Source organism: Suricata suricatta, chromosome X, assembly GCF_006229205.1.
Source record: "Suricata suricatta isolate VVHF042 chromosome X, meerkat_22Aug2017_6uvM2_HiC, whole genome shotgun sequence".
Taxonomy (NCBI): Eukaryota; Metazoa; Chordata; class Mammalia; order Carnivora; family Herpestidae; genus Suricata; species Suricata suricatta.
The window spans coordinates 48625757-48640972 of NC_043717.1; the positions used below are offsets into that span (position 1 = coordinate 48625757).

At 40.9% G+C, this 15216-nt stretch overlaps 1 protein-coding gene across 2 annotated transcripts in view; it reads left to right on the forward strand.

Annotated features, from left to right (window-relative positions):
- The window catches only part of AR (androgen receptor), a 170184-nt gene extending 157535 nt beyond the window's left edge, over positions 1-12649 (forward strand). Inside the window, exons 4-8 of one of the 2 annotated variants that reach the window (XM_029930092.1) lie at positions 638-925; positions 6614-6758; positions 10701-10831; positions 11611-11768; positions 12439-12649. In XM_029930092.1, coding sequence (XP_029785952.1) covers positions 638-925; positions 6614-6758; positions 10701-10831; positions 11611-11768; positions 12439-12594 — 878 coding nt within the window. In that variant the 3' untranslated portion in view covers positions 12595-12649. Of the gene's footprint in view, positions 1-637; positions 926-4589; positions 5293-6613; positions 6759-10700; positions 10832-11610; positions 11769-12438 lie in introns of those variants that run through there. The other variant, XM_029930093.1, reaches the window with a different exon arrangement.
- Positions 12650-15216: the final 2567 nt, after the last annotated feature.

Consider the following 15216-nt stretch of genomic DNA (forward strand, 5'->3'; position numbering starts at 1 on the left):
CCTAGGCCTCAAAGTTATGACTTTTTCAATTATTTACATATCTGCCAATATAAATGCTAGGGAAAGTAACACAAAATAAACATCAGGATGCCCAATGACCTCTATATAAATTGTGTGTATGGAGGCACAGGGGGAAGTTGGCTCTTCAGGTTTGAGTTTCAGATTATTATGCTTTAAATACTGCTATTTCTATCATCCTTTCTGAGGTCTGCTTTGTATGGTTCCCATTTTACAGAGTATAGAGTTAAGGACATTCTGTTAGTTCTTGGATAATATTGGAGATTTCAGCCCCTTTACCTTCATAATCAATATGGGTGTTACAGTGTATGTTGAACTATGGGTATAATATTTGACAATATCGTAGGCTGTTATAGTGTTCAGTAGGAAATGCTGTAACACAAGGAAATTCTCATTTATTAAATCCAGAGTGGGACTGAGGAGAAAGCAAGATATGAAAGTTTGGGTGTAGTAGGGCTTTAAAATGAACTGAGCACCTGTCCTTATGGAGTTTAGATTCTGTGACCAGAGAGAATGAACATCCTTATTTTCTTAGCTGAGTCAACTTTTTTTAACAGGGTAGCTGAGTTGTGTGTTTGGCCATTGATAATAAATCCAAGTTTCCTTTCCTTCCCAATAGCCCGGAAGCTGAAGAAACTTGGTAATCTGAAACTACAGGAGGAAGGGGAGGCTTCCAATGCCACCAGCCCCACTGAGGAGCCAACCCAGAAGCTGACAGTGTCACACATTGAAGGCTATGAGTGTCAGCCCATCTTTCTGAATGTTCTGGAAGCCATTGAGCCAGGCGTGGTGTGTGCTGGACATGACAACAACCAGCCCGACTCCTTTGCAGCCTTGCTCTCTAGCCTTAATGAATTGGGTGAAAGACAACTTGTACATGTGGTCAAGTGGGCCAAGGCCTTGCCTGGTAAGGAAATGGAAAGTGGGAGCATGGGATAAGGGAGATTATATTTAGTAAACTGCTCCTATGGACCAGCACCATGCCTGGTCCTTCCCTGCCAATTAACTCATGCAGTCCTCACTATAACCCTATGGAGGGGAGACATTGATATAATTTCCATTTTAAAAATAAGGAAAATTTAAAAATCGGAAAAGAGCAGCATTATGGAGTATCCCATATTCCTCATATCAGCATACAGCAATCATGTTTGCATGTTCAACCCACATACATAGCAAATTTCCCCATAATCACAGATCGTGTGAACATACCCTTATATGCCTTAAGATACTCTTCTACACGTGCACACACAGGCTCATCTGCAAACATCGTTTTGATCCTGACTGATACATTGTCTTCAATATTACCTTTAGGAACTCTTCTAATATTATATGGTAGAAAGAAAAGATTGAGAGTTAGAACACTTAGGTTCTAGTTTTAGCTGTGCTGGTAGCTCATTGTATGACCCTTCCCTTTCTGGGTCTCAGTTTCTTCATCTATACTGTGTGAGGAGTAGTTTGGAATAAATTGATGATTTTCAAAGTTTGCTTTGAGAAACTCTTAGCGCTCTTTAAACTGCTTTAGGAATTATAATGGGAGGAAATATTAGGTGATAGTTAAAGAAATACAAAGTATCTGTCTACCTTCTTCTTGGTTACCTCCAGTGATAGGGAACTCACTTTTTACCTAGGACATCTGAAATTTGAACAGGTCTGATTATTAGAATATTAGAGTTTGAAGAAAACTCAGAGCTTGTCTACCCAAGCATTCACAACTCTCCTTTAGCAGCCAAATTCTTTATTTCTTAAAAACTTTATATATAGATCCAAGTAGAGCTAGGTGATTTAAAGCCAGTGCCTCTTCCTCACTATCAAGAGAAGACTCAGGTCACTATTGCAAATCTTAGGGCTCCAAGAAACACAGTTTGGAAACCAATGAAGAATAAACTCTTTAATGATTCTTCATCCCAAATTCTGTAACTCAAAGATTCTTTTGAAACATGGACAACCTAAACTTGTTATGGAGTGAAAGATTAACTTGCTTTCTAAGAACAACTGCCATTCAGATGGAAATTTATGGTGAACAGAACAGTTTCATTTGTAATACGTGATTTGGCCTTCATAACAATCCTATAAAATAGGGATTCTTTTTCCTATTTTATAGATAAAAACACTAAAGCTCTAAGAAGTGGCATGCTTGGTTCACAGCTACACAGTCAGAAAGTAGCAGGGCCAGAAATGGAGCCCAGGTCCCCTCCTAATTCCAAATCTTCTCCTCATCCCACTCTACCCATAGTCTGTGTAGTACCCCAGTAGTTCTGAAGCCCTGGGATGTACAGTGAGGGGCCAAAACCTTATCTAAGCCCACTTGGATGCTGCCTTTGAAGACATTTTATATTGGCTATCAAGCCTCTATTTTGTCTTTTTAACTCACAAGACTCAGTCATACACCTTCCTTGCTTGAGTAACTGAGGTCAACTAGCCAGTAACATCAACTGGGAGGAAGACCCAAGAACTCTGTTGTGTATGCACTGTGCCAAAACAGAGAGTTCACAAAGGTAGGAAAAAAATATAAAAAGGAATAAAATATAAAGTTTCTTTAATTCTTATTACTTATTCACCGAATGTCTTGATACCATGTGTGTAACAAAAATCAGTTTAGTCTTTCCTAGCTGTTGCCAACCACCTAAATTATCCTATTTTATAGGAGAAAGAAACTTCTCATAGATATGATTCCACTTAATCCTCAGAGCAGTCCTGTTAAGCACAGAAGCTACTATTTCCATGTCAAATGACAAGGCTCAAAGAGATTAACTAACTTATTCCATTTGGTTACTTAACAAATTGGAGCCAGAATTTAGGCTCACATTCCCTGATTTTTAATTTGGTGGAGTTAACAATAACATGGTGAAAATTATTATGGCAGAATTTGTATGACTGAGAGTCCCTGGCTTCTTTCAGCTCAAACCCCAGGATTGGAAGCCCTCTCCTTAACAAGTCTGCAAGTCCGTATCAGTTCACCATAGCTCATCCAAGTAAATGATCTCTAACCCTGAGTCATTTGAAATAGTAGTTTCAAAAGAAGCCAATTACCACGTTTATAAGAACTGTTGTTATCCATATTACTGATAATTACCTACTAGTTCTAGTTATTTGCTTATTCAACAAATTGAGTTCCTGTCCTGTGTGATCCACTGAGCTAGGCATCTACTCGAATAAATTTTGTTGTTTTAAGTTTTCTGTGATGGCAATCATATAAGTGAATTGTCTAGTATAGTACCTGGACTTTAATAAATAATAACTATCAGTTAAGGATGGGTGAGTAGATTGTTTTCAGTACATTTGTAATCAGATGCTTCTGATTTGGAATCTTAGCTATATACTAGTTGTGTAACCTTGAGCTAATCACATGTCTACATGTACTTCTGTTTTTTCATTTGTAGAGGTGGTAGAACAATCACTAACTTGAAAATTGTTAACAACATTCAGATTAGGTATAAAGATGACCTAGTACAGTACCTGAAACAATAGTATACGCTGTGTAAATGATGGGTCATTATTATGAGGCTTGACTGCTAAAGCCACTGCTTTCACTAAAATCAATTTAAGCTGCCACAAGCCTTGCCTAGAAGCTCCTGCATGGGTCTTAGGGATGAATTATCTTATTTGAATACTTTAGTTATTGAATGCACTAGAGCACCAAAGATTTCCCAGCTGGACTTTCTTTTAACATGTTCCCCCAGACTAGATGTGGGACTATAGATTTCCATTGCAGATTGCTAAGAAATTATAATTGACTAAATTTTATCAAGAGGACAGAATCTCAGTGAGGCTGCCTCTGCTCCCTAACCTGTTTGCTATATTTCAAAATCTGAGAATAACTCCTTCATTTTTCCACAATAGCCTAAAGGTACCAAATAGATGTTAAGTAAAGGTATGCTGAAGGAAACCTATAGGCTGGAACTGCTGTTTCCTCAAGTCATCTCTTACTTAATCGTCATTCTATCTAAGCAGGCAAGTTCAAACTCTGGGCCTTAGAAAACAGAGTTAGATATTGTAATCATATTAGACCTATAGGAAAATTAGCCTGCTGTGTTGCTGATGTACACACAGTAATTAGGTTTGAGCACTAAGCAGGTCTCAGTAAGGACCATTGGTATTATTACAGTTAGTATTACAGCCAAACCAAGCTTTCCTTTTTTCCCCCTTTTTGTTAGCTCTCTGGCATCTCAAGGAGGGAAAAAAGCATCAGTATTGACAGCTACCTTAGTACTTGTACAGTTTAATCCTTATTTGCCCTACACATCCTCCTATTCACACACTCAGCAGCCAAGTCGTTGCTTGCTTCCACTCCAGAGGTTCAGGTTTCAAGCTCCTGGGCCCTTTCCCCAAGAGATTTTCCATGCTTGATCCCTGCTTTTTGTGTCCTACTAGTAAGAGTCAATACCAAGAGTTCTGTGCTACAGAAATGACTTCTGTTTGGAAATACTCTGGGGTCTGAGGCTTCAGCTAGTCTGTCAATGTATCACTACAGTGAAGATGGGAGGCTCAGGCCTGGGAGGTAAGATTGCAGTCAATCAGTTGAGCTCAATGGTGGTGATATGAGGACTCAAGAATTCCTGATGTCTGGTAAGCTTGTAACAGAGAGAAGAGAAGAGAAGAGAAGAGAAGAGAAGAGAAGAGAAGAGAAGAGAAGAGAAGAGAAGAGAAGAGAAGAGAAGAGAAGAGAAAAAGGGGAGATGGGGAAAGCAGGCAAGGACAAACCAAGCAGAACATGTCTAGATAGTGCATACTTCAGACCTTGGCCTATGGCTACCAAAAGCTCATGAACTTGGTAGTTCTAATTAGCAGTAGAGTGGGAAAAGCCCTGGAAAGAAATAGAGCACCTAGATTCTAGTCCCAATTCAGCCACACATAGACTATATGACTTTGGGGAAGTCCATTAACTTCTATAGCCCTCAAATTCTTTGTTAGCAAAATGAGTGTCACATTTTCTGCTCTCTAGGGTTATTGTGAGAGTTAAAGGAGGTCATCAACAGGAAACTTAGAAACTGTATCTAAATTAATGGAAGCATTCCTAATGAGGCATAGAAAAACAAAATTTCTAATAATTCTGTATCTTCTGGGGAAAAGAGAATTGAGATACTGGTATGAGATGAGCTCTGAGGTGATTCTCTAAGCATCCAACTATCTGGAAACCTCAAGAAGAATATAGATACATTTGATCTCTCTGTGTGGTATTGTGGAAGTAGCATCTAGCACCTTTGGTTCTCTGAGATTAAGGGAGACAATTTGAAGAGCATCTGATTACAATTATATAAAATGAAAAAAATGGAAATTCTTAGTCCTCTTATTTACTATTAAATTAAATAATAAGTATTAAATTAATATTTTAAAAATGTGTACTCATCTATCTTAACTGTGCCATGTACTAGTGAGAAAACATGAAATAGGGATGGTTCTTGTTTTCAGGAATCTACAAGTCTTGTGGAGGAGATAGATGTGTACATAAGTAAATTCCAATATTGTGTATTAAGTATTGTAATTGGGTGGAGCTACACAAAGTTCAGTAAGAAGGTGAAGGAAGACTAAGCCTTCTGCATAGATAAGTTGGAAAAGACTTCACAGAGGAAGTACCTTTTCAGTGAAAATTTGAAAGATGAGTAGGTATTTATCATATGGAAAACCTAGGGACGGAGGAATGAATACATTCTAGACAAAGGCAACTGACTGTGCAGAGACAGCAGAGAGACAGAGGCATGAGAAAGTATGGTGTGTTCAACAAATTAAGTTTTTCATTGTAACTAGAACCTAAATTATGAAAAGGTAAGTTGCAAAAAATTAGTCTAAGGAGGCAGGTCATAAAGAACTTATTTGTCTATAATAATGTTAGTAGGCAGAAATGATGGAGTCAAAAATTAGCAGAGCCAGATTACTTGCTGAGTAAAAAATAATGGACAGGACGTGAGCATCCATAAAAGGATAAGAGAAAAAAGGGAGAATCTGAAGGTGGTATAGAGAAAGCAGTGGCTATCAAATGCATTCCAATGTATGCTGATATGTAATAATATCCATTTCCCAGGATTGTTAGAAGATAAAAATAATGTTATAGCTGAAAAACATATTTGTAAAGTGAAAAGTGTTGTTCATATAGGAGAATTATCATTACACATCTTCAGAAAGGCATAGTAATCAAGAGCACAGGCTTTGGAGTCAGACTGCTTGGCTTTGGAATGCGGTCTGCCAGTCACTAGCCTTACGATCTTGGACTAGTTTCTTACCCTTTCCATGATTCACTTTTACTAATTCACAGGATGGGACTACTCATAGAACCTGATTAATTTAATTGTTGTGAAGATTAAATGAGTTAATATAAGTAACATAAACGAGTTCACTCATTGTAAGCAGTGATAGATTACTGTTCTCTTCCAACTGACAGTACCAGTTTTTGCCTCCATCATCATCCCAGTAAAGTAGAGAGAGCAAGGACTATTATCCCCACCATATAGTTTATTCTCCCCCTTTTACTCAGTATTGATGGTCCCTGGGGATTCTCAGAAGCTGCCTGAGGTTCAGCGATTCTCAGCCCAGCAGATGGCTGGGACTTCACTCAGCCCATCATTGCCCAGTCTGACCACTGCCTCTGCCCCATCTTCAGGCTTCCGCAACTTGCACGTGGATGACCAGATGGCAGTCATTCAGTACTCCTGGATGGGGCTTATGGTATTTGCCATGGGCTGGCGGTCTTTCACCAATGTCAACTCCAGGATGCTCTACTTCGCCCCTGACCTGGTTTTCAATGAGTAAGTGCTCATGGGCCCAGAACTCACATAAATATAACATGCGGGCCAGACCTGGTTGGTGGTGATAATTGTAATGGGAGTAATGGTGGGGAGTGGCCAATTTGACCTATAGGTGAGGCAGTAGAGGCTCCAGCCAACCTGCCCAATCTGAGGTGGCTTTGTCCTTGTTACAGGCCACTTAGTGGAAAGCAATGGGTGGGGGTTGGTGCCGAGTCATTCCTTTCCCATCCCAAACCTAGTATTTTGGCCATGGTTCTGACCTGCTTATAGATTATCTCAACTTCAAGTCAAGGCCCTTCTCTTTGACTGTAAAACAACTAGGAAATGGGCCAAGGATGCTAGTTGTGGAAGTTGGTTCCTGTGGACTCAGTAGTTCCACTGAGGACTACTGCCAGTCACCATTTGTTAAGCAACTCCTCTGTGCCAAGACTATACTAGGCACTTTCTAAATCTTTCCCCATTGAGCCCTCATGGTAACCTTATTTCCCCTTTTTACAGACTGTATTTTTTAACAGATGGGGAAAATTAGGCTCAACAAAATAACGTGACTCATCCATGGCATGTTGGTGGCAGAATTCAAACTATGTCTGTATAACTCACAGCTCCTATACTGCCTCATGGTGGTAGATGACAAGAAGGGGCAGCTCCACCATGCTCTGGACATGTAACATTGACCCAGCTACTTCCCTTCTCTTTAAAAGAGGTCTAATTAATGCTTGCCATGTAACTAGCTCTACTTATCCTTCATGAATTAGGCCAAGGGCTCAGATATTAGAATTACACTTTTATCAGCTACAGTCTCTGCTCTATAACATCCTCCATCACTGTCTTTGGGCAAGATGTAACTTCTCTGACCTTCAGTTTCCTTGTTTGTTAATAATATAACTTTCTTAAATGGTTTGTTATGAAGACTAAAATGGGATCTAATGGATGTAAAATGCCTGGCCAATAATAGGCAAGAAATAAGAGAAGTACCTTTCTGATACTCTTTCCCTAGTTGTAATAATCTCTATGTCTGTTGTTTGAGGTCCCTTGATAACATTGTGCATGGAGCTGGCCAAAAATAACCTTCCCAAAGTCCTTGAGCTAGTCACACCACAGAGAATCCTTTTGGTCAGGGCAGGAGTTGACCTTCCTTCCCCTCCAGCCCTCTAACCCAGAACAGCCTTAAAATAAAAAGTACAGGCTACTGGTTCCTTCCAGTACAGCAGGGCCATATGGGGGGAAATGAGTATCCCCAGCTGCCCTCTTCCAACCCAGCCAACCCTGGTAGCTAGAAGCTAAGAATAACTGTTGGGCTTTTGGCACAACCTGCTTAGTGGTTTCCAGATCTCCAAAGAGTTACCTATGATGCCGTCTTCTGGGGGCAGGCCTTTAAAAGTCCTGTTCCTGTTTAACTCTAAATTCTACATTCCTGCTGCCCTCTAGTGATTGAATTAATACCCTGGGCTTCTGCACAACCTGCCTCATCTAGAGCCCTTGAACCTTTGCAAGGTGATAATTGTTTTATAAATCCTCATTCCCTTTTCTGCCTCTGTGTAAGTAATGTGGCACCCATTCTCCACTCTCTGGTCCACTCTCATGTATCTCTTCAGAAGGTACCACAGGGGCAGAATCATAGGCCCATCAAGTCCCAGGGCTCCTGAAACAACAGAGCCCCCCTTCCTCATGTAGGAAGCACTATGTTAAAGCTCATGGAGTCTCTGTAAATGTCTAAACCAATATTTCTCAACAGGGATACTGTTGACATTTTCAGAGGAATAAGTTTTTATTGTGCAGGATGTTCTTGCATGTTGGAATGTTTATGTTTAACATCCCTGCTGCCTGCCTACCAAATACCAAATAGGATGTCAGTTACTGTAACAGCCCAAATTTCCCCCACATATATCTAGCACCCAGTAGGGAGGCAGTGCCCCTCAGTTGAAAGCTACTAATAGTTGCTAGCCTCCTCAAGATACTAATATGGAAAACTGAAGCCCAAAAAGAAAGACAAGATCTCTGAGCCAACCCATTCCCTGATCTCTTTGACACCAAATCCTGTCATAAGACCTGCTTTCTTCTTTCTTCCTCTCCTATTTGTAGAGAACACATGTGAGGGTAATGGGCTTGAACCCTAGCTGCCTGACCTTGAATAAATTACTTAACTTCTCTAAACCTCAGTCTTATCATCTATAGAATGGAGAATAGCATCATAATGGCACCATCTTACATGTCATTTATTGAACACTGACTATTTGCCAAGCAATGTGCTCAGTGTTTTCTAATTGTCATGTCTTCTTCTCTTCACTGTCATTTATTCTCATCTACCTCTGCTCTCTTCCTCAATTCCATTTCTACCCCTTTTATGCTTTCCACACTCTTCACCTTATCCTTCCCATTAACTCTCTCCCTACTCTTTTTGTCCTTTCTCCTTCTTATTACCTTCCCCTCTGAATTCTTTCCATTGCATTTATCCTTTTCTTCTCTCTTTTCCCCACAATTCTCTGTCCCTGGGGTCTGCAGTAGTGTTACATCAATCTTCCACATTAGGACCATGATTTTAGTGGTAAAAATACTGTAATGTTATCATCAACAGAAGCTTGTAAGTACAGTAGGGTTAGGTCCCAGGATCAAGAGATCTTACTAAAAAATTCTCTAAGGTGTGAAAGGCCTTGAAGCAACATTGCTTTAGTCAGTTGACTTGTGATACTATCTAAACACTTCCTCTTTGTAGCTAGTATCCAGCCTGAATTAAATACATTATCTGTCCCCTTCCCATTTTCTCTAGACCAGCCCAGATTTCTCTTGAGATAAGGTATTGGGCTTCCACCCAAATAGTACCAGGGCTGTTTAGCCTGTGGACAAAGCTACTGGTTTGGGGACCAAAATGTCAAACCACAGCCTTCAAGCCTAATCCAGGAGGTCTTTTTCCTCACTACTTAAGTGGGTGTTGACTTCTGTTTCCTTTCTTTATAAGATACTAAATCAGTTTCTCTCTCTCTCTCTCTCTCTCTCTCTCTCTCTCTCTCTCTCTCTCACACACACACACACAAGGTTTCTGAAATGTTGCAAATCATGAAGGTCACTAGCAAGAAGATGCTGTATCTTCTTAGAGTCTTGCCATGACTAGTCATAAAACAGAGAGGTTGCCTGCCCCCCTGCCCCAAGAAACTGTTCAAGCCTTGGCAGCTTTCCTAAACAATTTATAGATTTTAATGTGATGATCTGTTGACAAGTCACTATAATAAAAGCAGCTCACACGTGTTTACAATTCCCAAACTATGATAAAAAATGATCAGTATATGAGGGAATAGGCTACTCTTCAGGACACATTTAGATTCGACATTCAGAAACACTTTCTTACTGATTTGATAAGCACTGGAACTCATTTTGAAGGGATATGGGGAATCATCACTGGGTTTTTTTAGTGATAAAATTTCTAGCAAGAGAAATGGCATTTGTACCAAGAGACAAGGGAATTGACAGGATAAACTACTGTAGTTACTTGGGAATCCTGGTGTCATTATATTAGGAGCTGATTTCTAAAGCTTATCTCCTAGAAATTCTCCAAGTTGAGATGCCTGGGAGGCAAATTCTGCTTCTGGCTGTTGATGGAATATCAGAACTGTAGTCAGGGAAACCATGTGCCTTGCCCATTGTGTTCATTTGGTTAGGCTTTCCTGTCTCTGTCTCAGGAAACAAGAGGGGCACATAGACCTGGAAATTCCATGTGCTATCCAGTATCCTGGCCAGGGAAGATGAGTAGATCAGGATGTCAGGAATTTGGAAAGAAAAAAAAAAAAGAAGAAAGAACAACCTTGTTCTTTATCAATAAAGCACCAGCAAGAGAAACAACAAGCTCTTTTTGGAGGATCTGGGTTGGGGAGGGCAACCAAAGACATTCTCTCTGAACTTATCCTTAAACTTTCCCTTACTCTCTTTCTCTGTATATCTTCTCCCCAGGTACCGCATGCACAAGTCCCGGATGTACAGCCAGTGTGTACGAATGAGGCACCTCTCTCAAGAATTTGGATGGCTCCAAATCACCCCCCAGGAGTTTTTGTGCATGAAGGCACTGCTGCTATTCAGCATTAGTAAGTGCCTGAAGAAAAAAAAATGCTTATGGTGTCATAGGGACTCAGAAGGGAGCTACATTTTCCACTAAAGATTAATCAGAGAGAAGCCAGCTCCTAGCCATTTCCCTTCTTCATTCACCCTTGGTCTTCCACTCTCCCTTAGCAAAGAAAGTTGTCCTTGTTAGAACTCAACCTCTGTTAGATCCCCACCTACCTCCAGTCTTTCTTTGGAACAAGGCTTTTGGAGCTGGTTGTAGTAGGTCTCTAAGTTTTCCATAGCTTCTACCCTAGAAACAGGCAGTGACCACCTAATATTTATTGCAGAGCAATAGTAGGAGGTCTAAATAAGCAACTCAGATAGGATTTATTAGGCAGCCAAGTAATCTTTCTTTAATGTATCTTTGAAGCAGAATGCTGTCTTAGTACATATGAGGGGGAAAGGAGGAAAATTTTTTATATTCAAAGCTATATAATTTGTCTAAGTCAGAGTTGGACTGTGACAACATAAAACCACAAGTTATAGAAATGTGTAGATGAGAAGACTAGAAAAAGGAAAGGCTCAATAAATTGTATTTACTTGATCCCTTTCAGATGGGGTCTAGCTAGTCTTTTCTCTGTGAACTTCCTGCCAGACTGAAGGACCCAGTCATACAGACTTCAACTGACAGGAAACGAAGGAGATGGTTCCCTCCTTGTGAGGGCGGGGGTCAAGTCTGTGGTCAGCAACCTTAGTGCTTTGTCTAATGCTCCTTTGTGGGCATGCCTTCCCTCCCCATTCTCTTTTCATCCCACATCAGTTCCGGTGGATGGGTTGAAAAATCAAAAATTCTTTGATGAACTTCGAATGAATTACATCAAGGAACTTGATCGTATCATTGCTTGCAAGAGAAAAAATCCCACATCCTGCTCAAGGCGCTTCTACCAGCTCACCAAGCTCCTGGACTCCGTGCAACCTGTAAGCAAACAATGGAGGGTGCTTTATCAGGGAGAAGTAACTTGATAGGGCCAAGTTATAATATGCTCATCTAGGATCTGGCACCACCTGTTAGGAGATGCTTCCATTCCCCTCTGGCTTTGAGTGTGGTCCAAGAAAAAAATGCAATGGAGAGGAAAGGAACATGGGTCACAATGCCCCTGGAAGTTGTGAAAGAGGTGGAGGAGTTGAGAACAGAGCAGTTGGGACTCAGGGAAAGGGCTTAGAGCAGATAAATTCTCTAGGCAGACAAAACAGGCCTGAATGTTTCCCCCCTCTTCCTCGAATCATGTTTGTGCATGTGTGCGTGTGTGTGTATGTGTGTGTGTGTGTGTGCGTGTGTGTCAGAAAGAGAGAGAGAGAGAAAGAGAGAGAGAGAGAGAGGATTCAAATGCATGTGCTGAGGAAAAGGAACATGTAGTCTTGAGGTGAAGAGCTTGCAATGGTGTAAGAGATGCCTTGCAAGCCCTCAGTAACTCCCTGGAGACCATTTAGTATACATGTGTGTGAATACACACATACACACATACACACACACACAGGGAAGGCCAAGGACAGGGAAGGAGCAGGAAATCAAAGATGGGGTGAAAAGCCTGACACAAGCCAACTCCTTGTCAAGCCTGTTTTCTCCCTCTTATTGTTCCCCCTACAGATTGCACGAGAGCTGCATCAGTTCACTTTTGACCTGCTAATCAAGTCCCACATGGTGAGCGTGGATTTTCCAGAAATGATGGCAGAAATCATCTCTGTGCAAGTCCCCAAGATTCTTTCTGGCAAAGTCAAGCCCATCTATTTCCACACAGAGTGAAGCTTTGGAAACCCCCCCCCTTTCTCACCATACCCCACTCCCCTTTTCAGATATCTTTTGCCTGTTTCAACTCTGCACTACTTCTCTGCAGTGCCTTGGGGAATTTCCTCTTTTGATGTACAGTATGTCATGAAGATGTTCCTTCCTATTTGCTGCACTTCTTTTTCCCTCTTTTCCTCCTTTCTTTTCTCCCCCATTCCTATCTGACCCTCACATGGCTCTTTCAGACTCTGCTACTTGCCATGGTTCTTATCTATGTTTTGAATGGTGTTGTATTTCTTTAAATCTGTGACCATCCTCATGTGGCCCAGTGTCAACTTGTGCTTGTTTATAGCACTGCACTGTGTGCCAGCCACACAAACGTTTACTCACCTAATGCCACGGGAAGTTTAGAGAGCTAAGCATATCTGGGAAAACAAAAACAAAAACAAAAAATGCCCCTAAAACCAAAAATCCTTATAGGGATTTTTCTTTTTAAAAATATAAAAACAAGCAGAATTCCTCAAAGAAACCAACAGTGACTAGGGTAAGGTGAAAATTGCAAGCCCATGGGGAGTCACTGATTTTTTTCCAAATTTACCCTCCCCGGGGAAACTTTCTTTTCTGCCAATGGCTATTGCCATTAGAGGGCAGAATGACCCCAAATATGAGTTAGGTGGGGAGGGGAGGGGACAGATTTAAGAGAGGGTGGGAGGAAGAAGACAGATGGGTCACGAAGACCTGCCCACAGCCTTAGCCGCTGATGGCTAAACTGCTTAACTGCAGTGCAATTCATTGTACTGAAAATGTGCTTCTTGTTTGAAAACGTATCTGCATGTGAATACCTTCCCTACACCCAATCCTTGTTCTCTCTCATTCTCTGCCTCCACTTTCAGTAAGCCTTTCTAAGAGCTTTGAACTGAATATTCTCTTTATCCAAAACTTTGTCACTTCAACTAAAGAGTCAGACCAATAAGAAAGAAAGGACAGATCTGACCCTTTGGAAGGTCCTATCCAGATCCAGGTCGGGTTTTCCCATTTGCGGATCAGGGAATAGGTTGGGGCTGGAATCAGAGGAAAAGGAATTGATGGCTTCATGGTTTTCCTGCTTAGGACACTGAAGATTTGATAACTCTTTGCCCTTACTTTTAAAATATCTGAATTTTTTCTGGCTGATGCCATGCAAGCTCCCTCTTACCCTCCCTTCAGTGTTTTGTGGGCCTGAACTTAACTAGACTGTGTTATAGCCATGATAGTGATGTTTGTCTATTCATTTGGGCATATTCACAGACTTTCTGCCAAGAGCTCTTACCACCATGAAGCCTAGCAAGCCAAGAGTCGTGACATCTATTTCTAGATGCCTATAGGCTCAAAAACTTCTTACCAAATGTCTTTCACCAACTATCAGATCTCTGGAGCCCTTAGACAAACTGGAAAGAAGGCATCAATGGCATTGGACAAGCTGGGCATCTTGCCCTTTTCCCCTAGAGATGATACCTTCCCACCAAGTGAGAAATACCTACTTCTTCTTCAGAGCAGCTAAAGGGGCTATGCAGGTCAAGGTTAAAGAGAAAATTCAATTTCCAGAGTAAGAAGAATAAAGGCACTAGAAGCAGAAACCTTGTAAATGCTCTCCTTGCCACCCAGCATATCCACCTGCAGAAGTCATGGGAAGAAGAGAGAAGAAACTAAGAGGAGACTAAATTAAAGTTTTCAGAGGCAAAATCTAAAACCAGATGGGCACAATCTGGTCAGTTTATTCATCATCATCTTCTGCTGCTGATTCTGGGCTCTGACATCAGCCATACTCACTCAGAGTCCCCACCTTGTAGCTGTCTCTCAGTCAGAGGAAGGCTGAAACATTTACACTACAGGCCCATGACCTCTTTTGGAAAGGTCTGGTTGGCATGGCTCCATTGGGTTGCCATCCATGAACTCAGGGTGTGCTCCTGGGACACTGGTTTCCAGTAGTCCTTTGGCACACCTCTATTTTGTTGACTTTGTTCCCCAATCCTGAGTTCAGGGGGGAATGTCCACCTATTTTCTCATCTTGGCAACTGCCTCCTCACTTAGTTCTTAAAGTCATCTGTTAAACTCAAGAAATTAGGGGATAGTTACCAAGCTACCCATTTCAGTTGTCTCATTCTACTTGTTGAGAAGATGGTTTCTAAGTGACATGTTATTATCTACATGGGTTTCCTCCTCTGATTTCTGTGTTGATATTAATAGCCAAATGAACTGCAAAACAGCTTCTTTAAATAACAAGGGAAAAGGGAACCTAAGATAGGTGATATACCAGTCCAAGACTGCTGGACAAAATTAAAGCTGACAGGTTCTCTTCTGAGGTAGAATAGACAAATTCTGGTTTTCTTTGTTATGACATCATTTGGCTTGTATAAGTTCACAAGATTACTTCTAGCTGTTTTAAAGGGAAAAAATCCATCAATCTTTTCAGTTAAACTAGGTTACAGTTTAATAGTTCCTGCACATCTGTTTTGAAATGATTTTCATCTTTTATGGAACATGGATTTGATTTGATCATTCTAATACCTCTCCTTGTAAATACTAGATGATCTCCTTTTTATTTCTCTGACTACAAAATTTTTCATCTTTGTGGATTTCCCAATTGTGACTCTTGTCTTT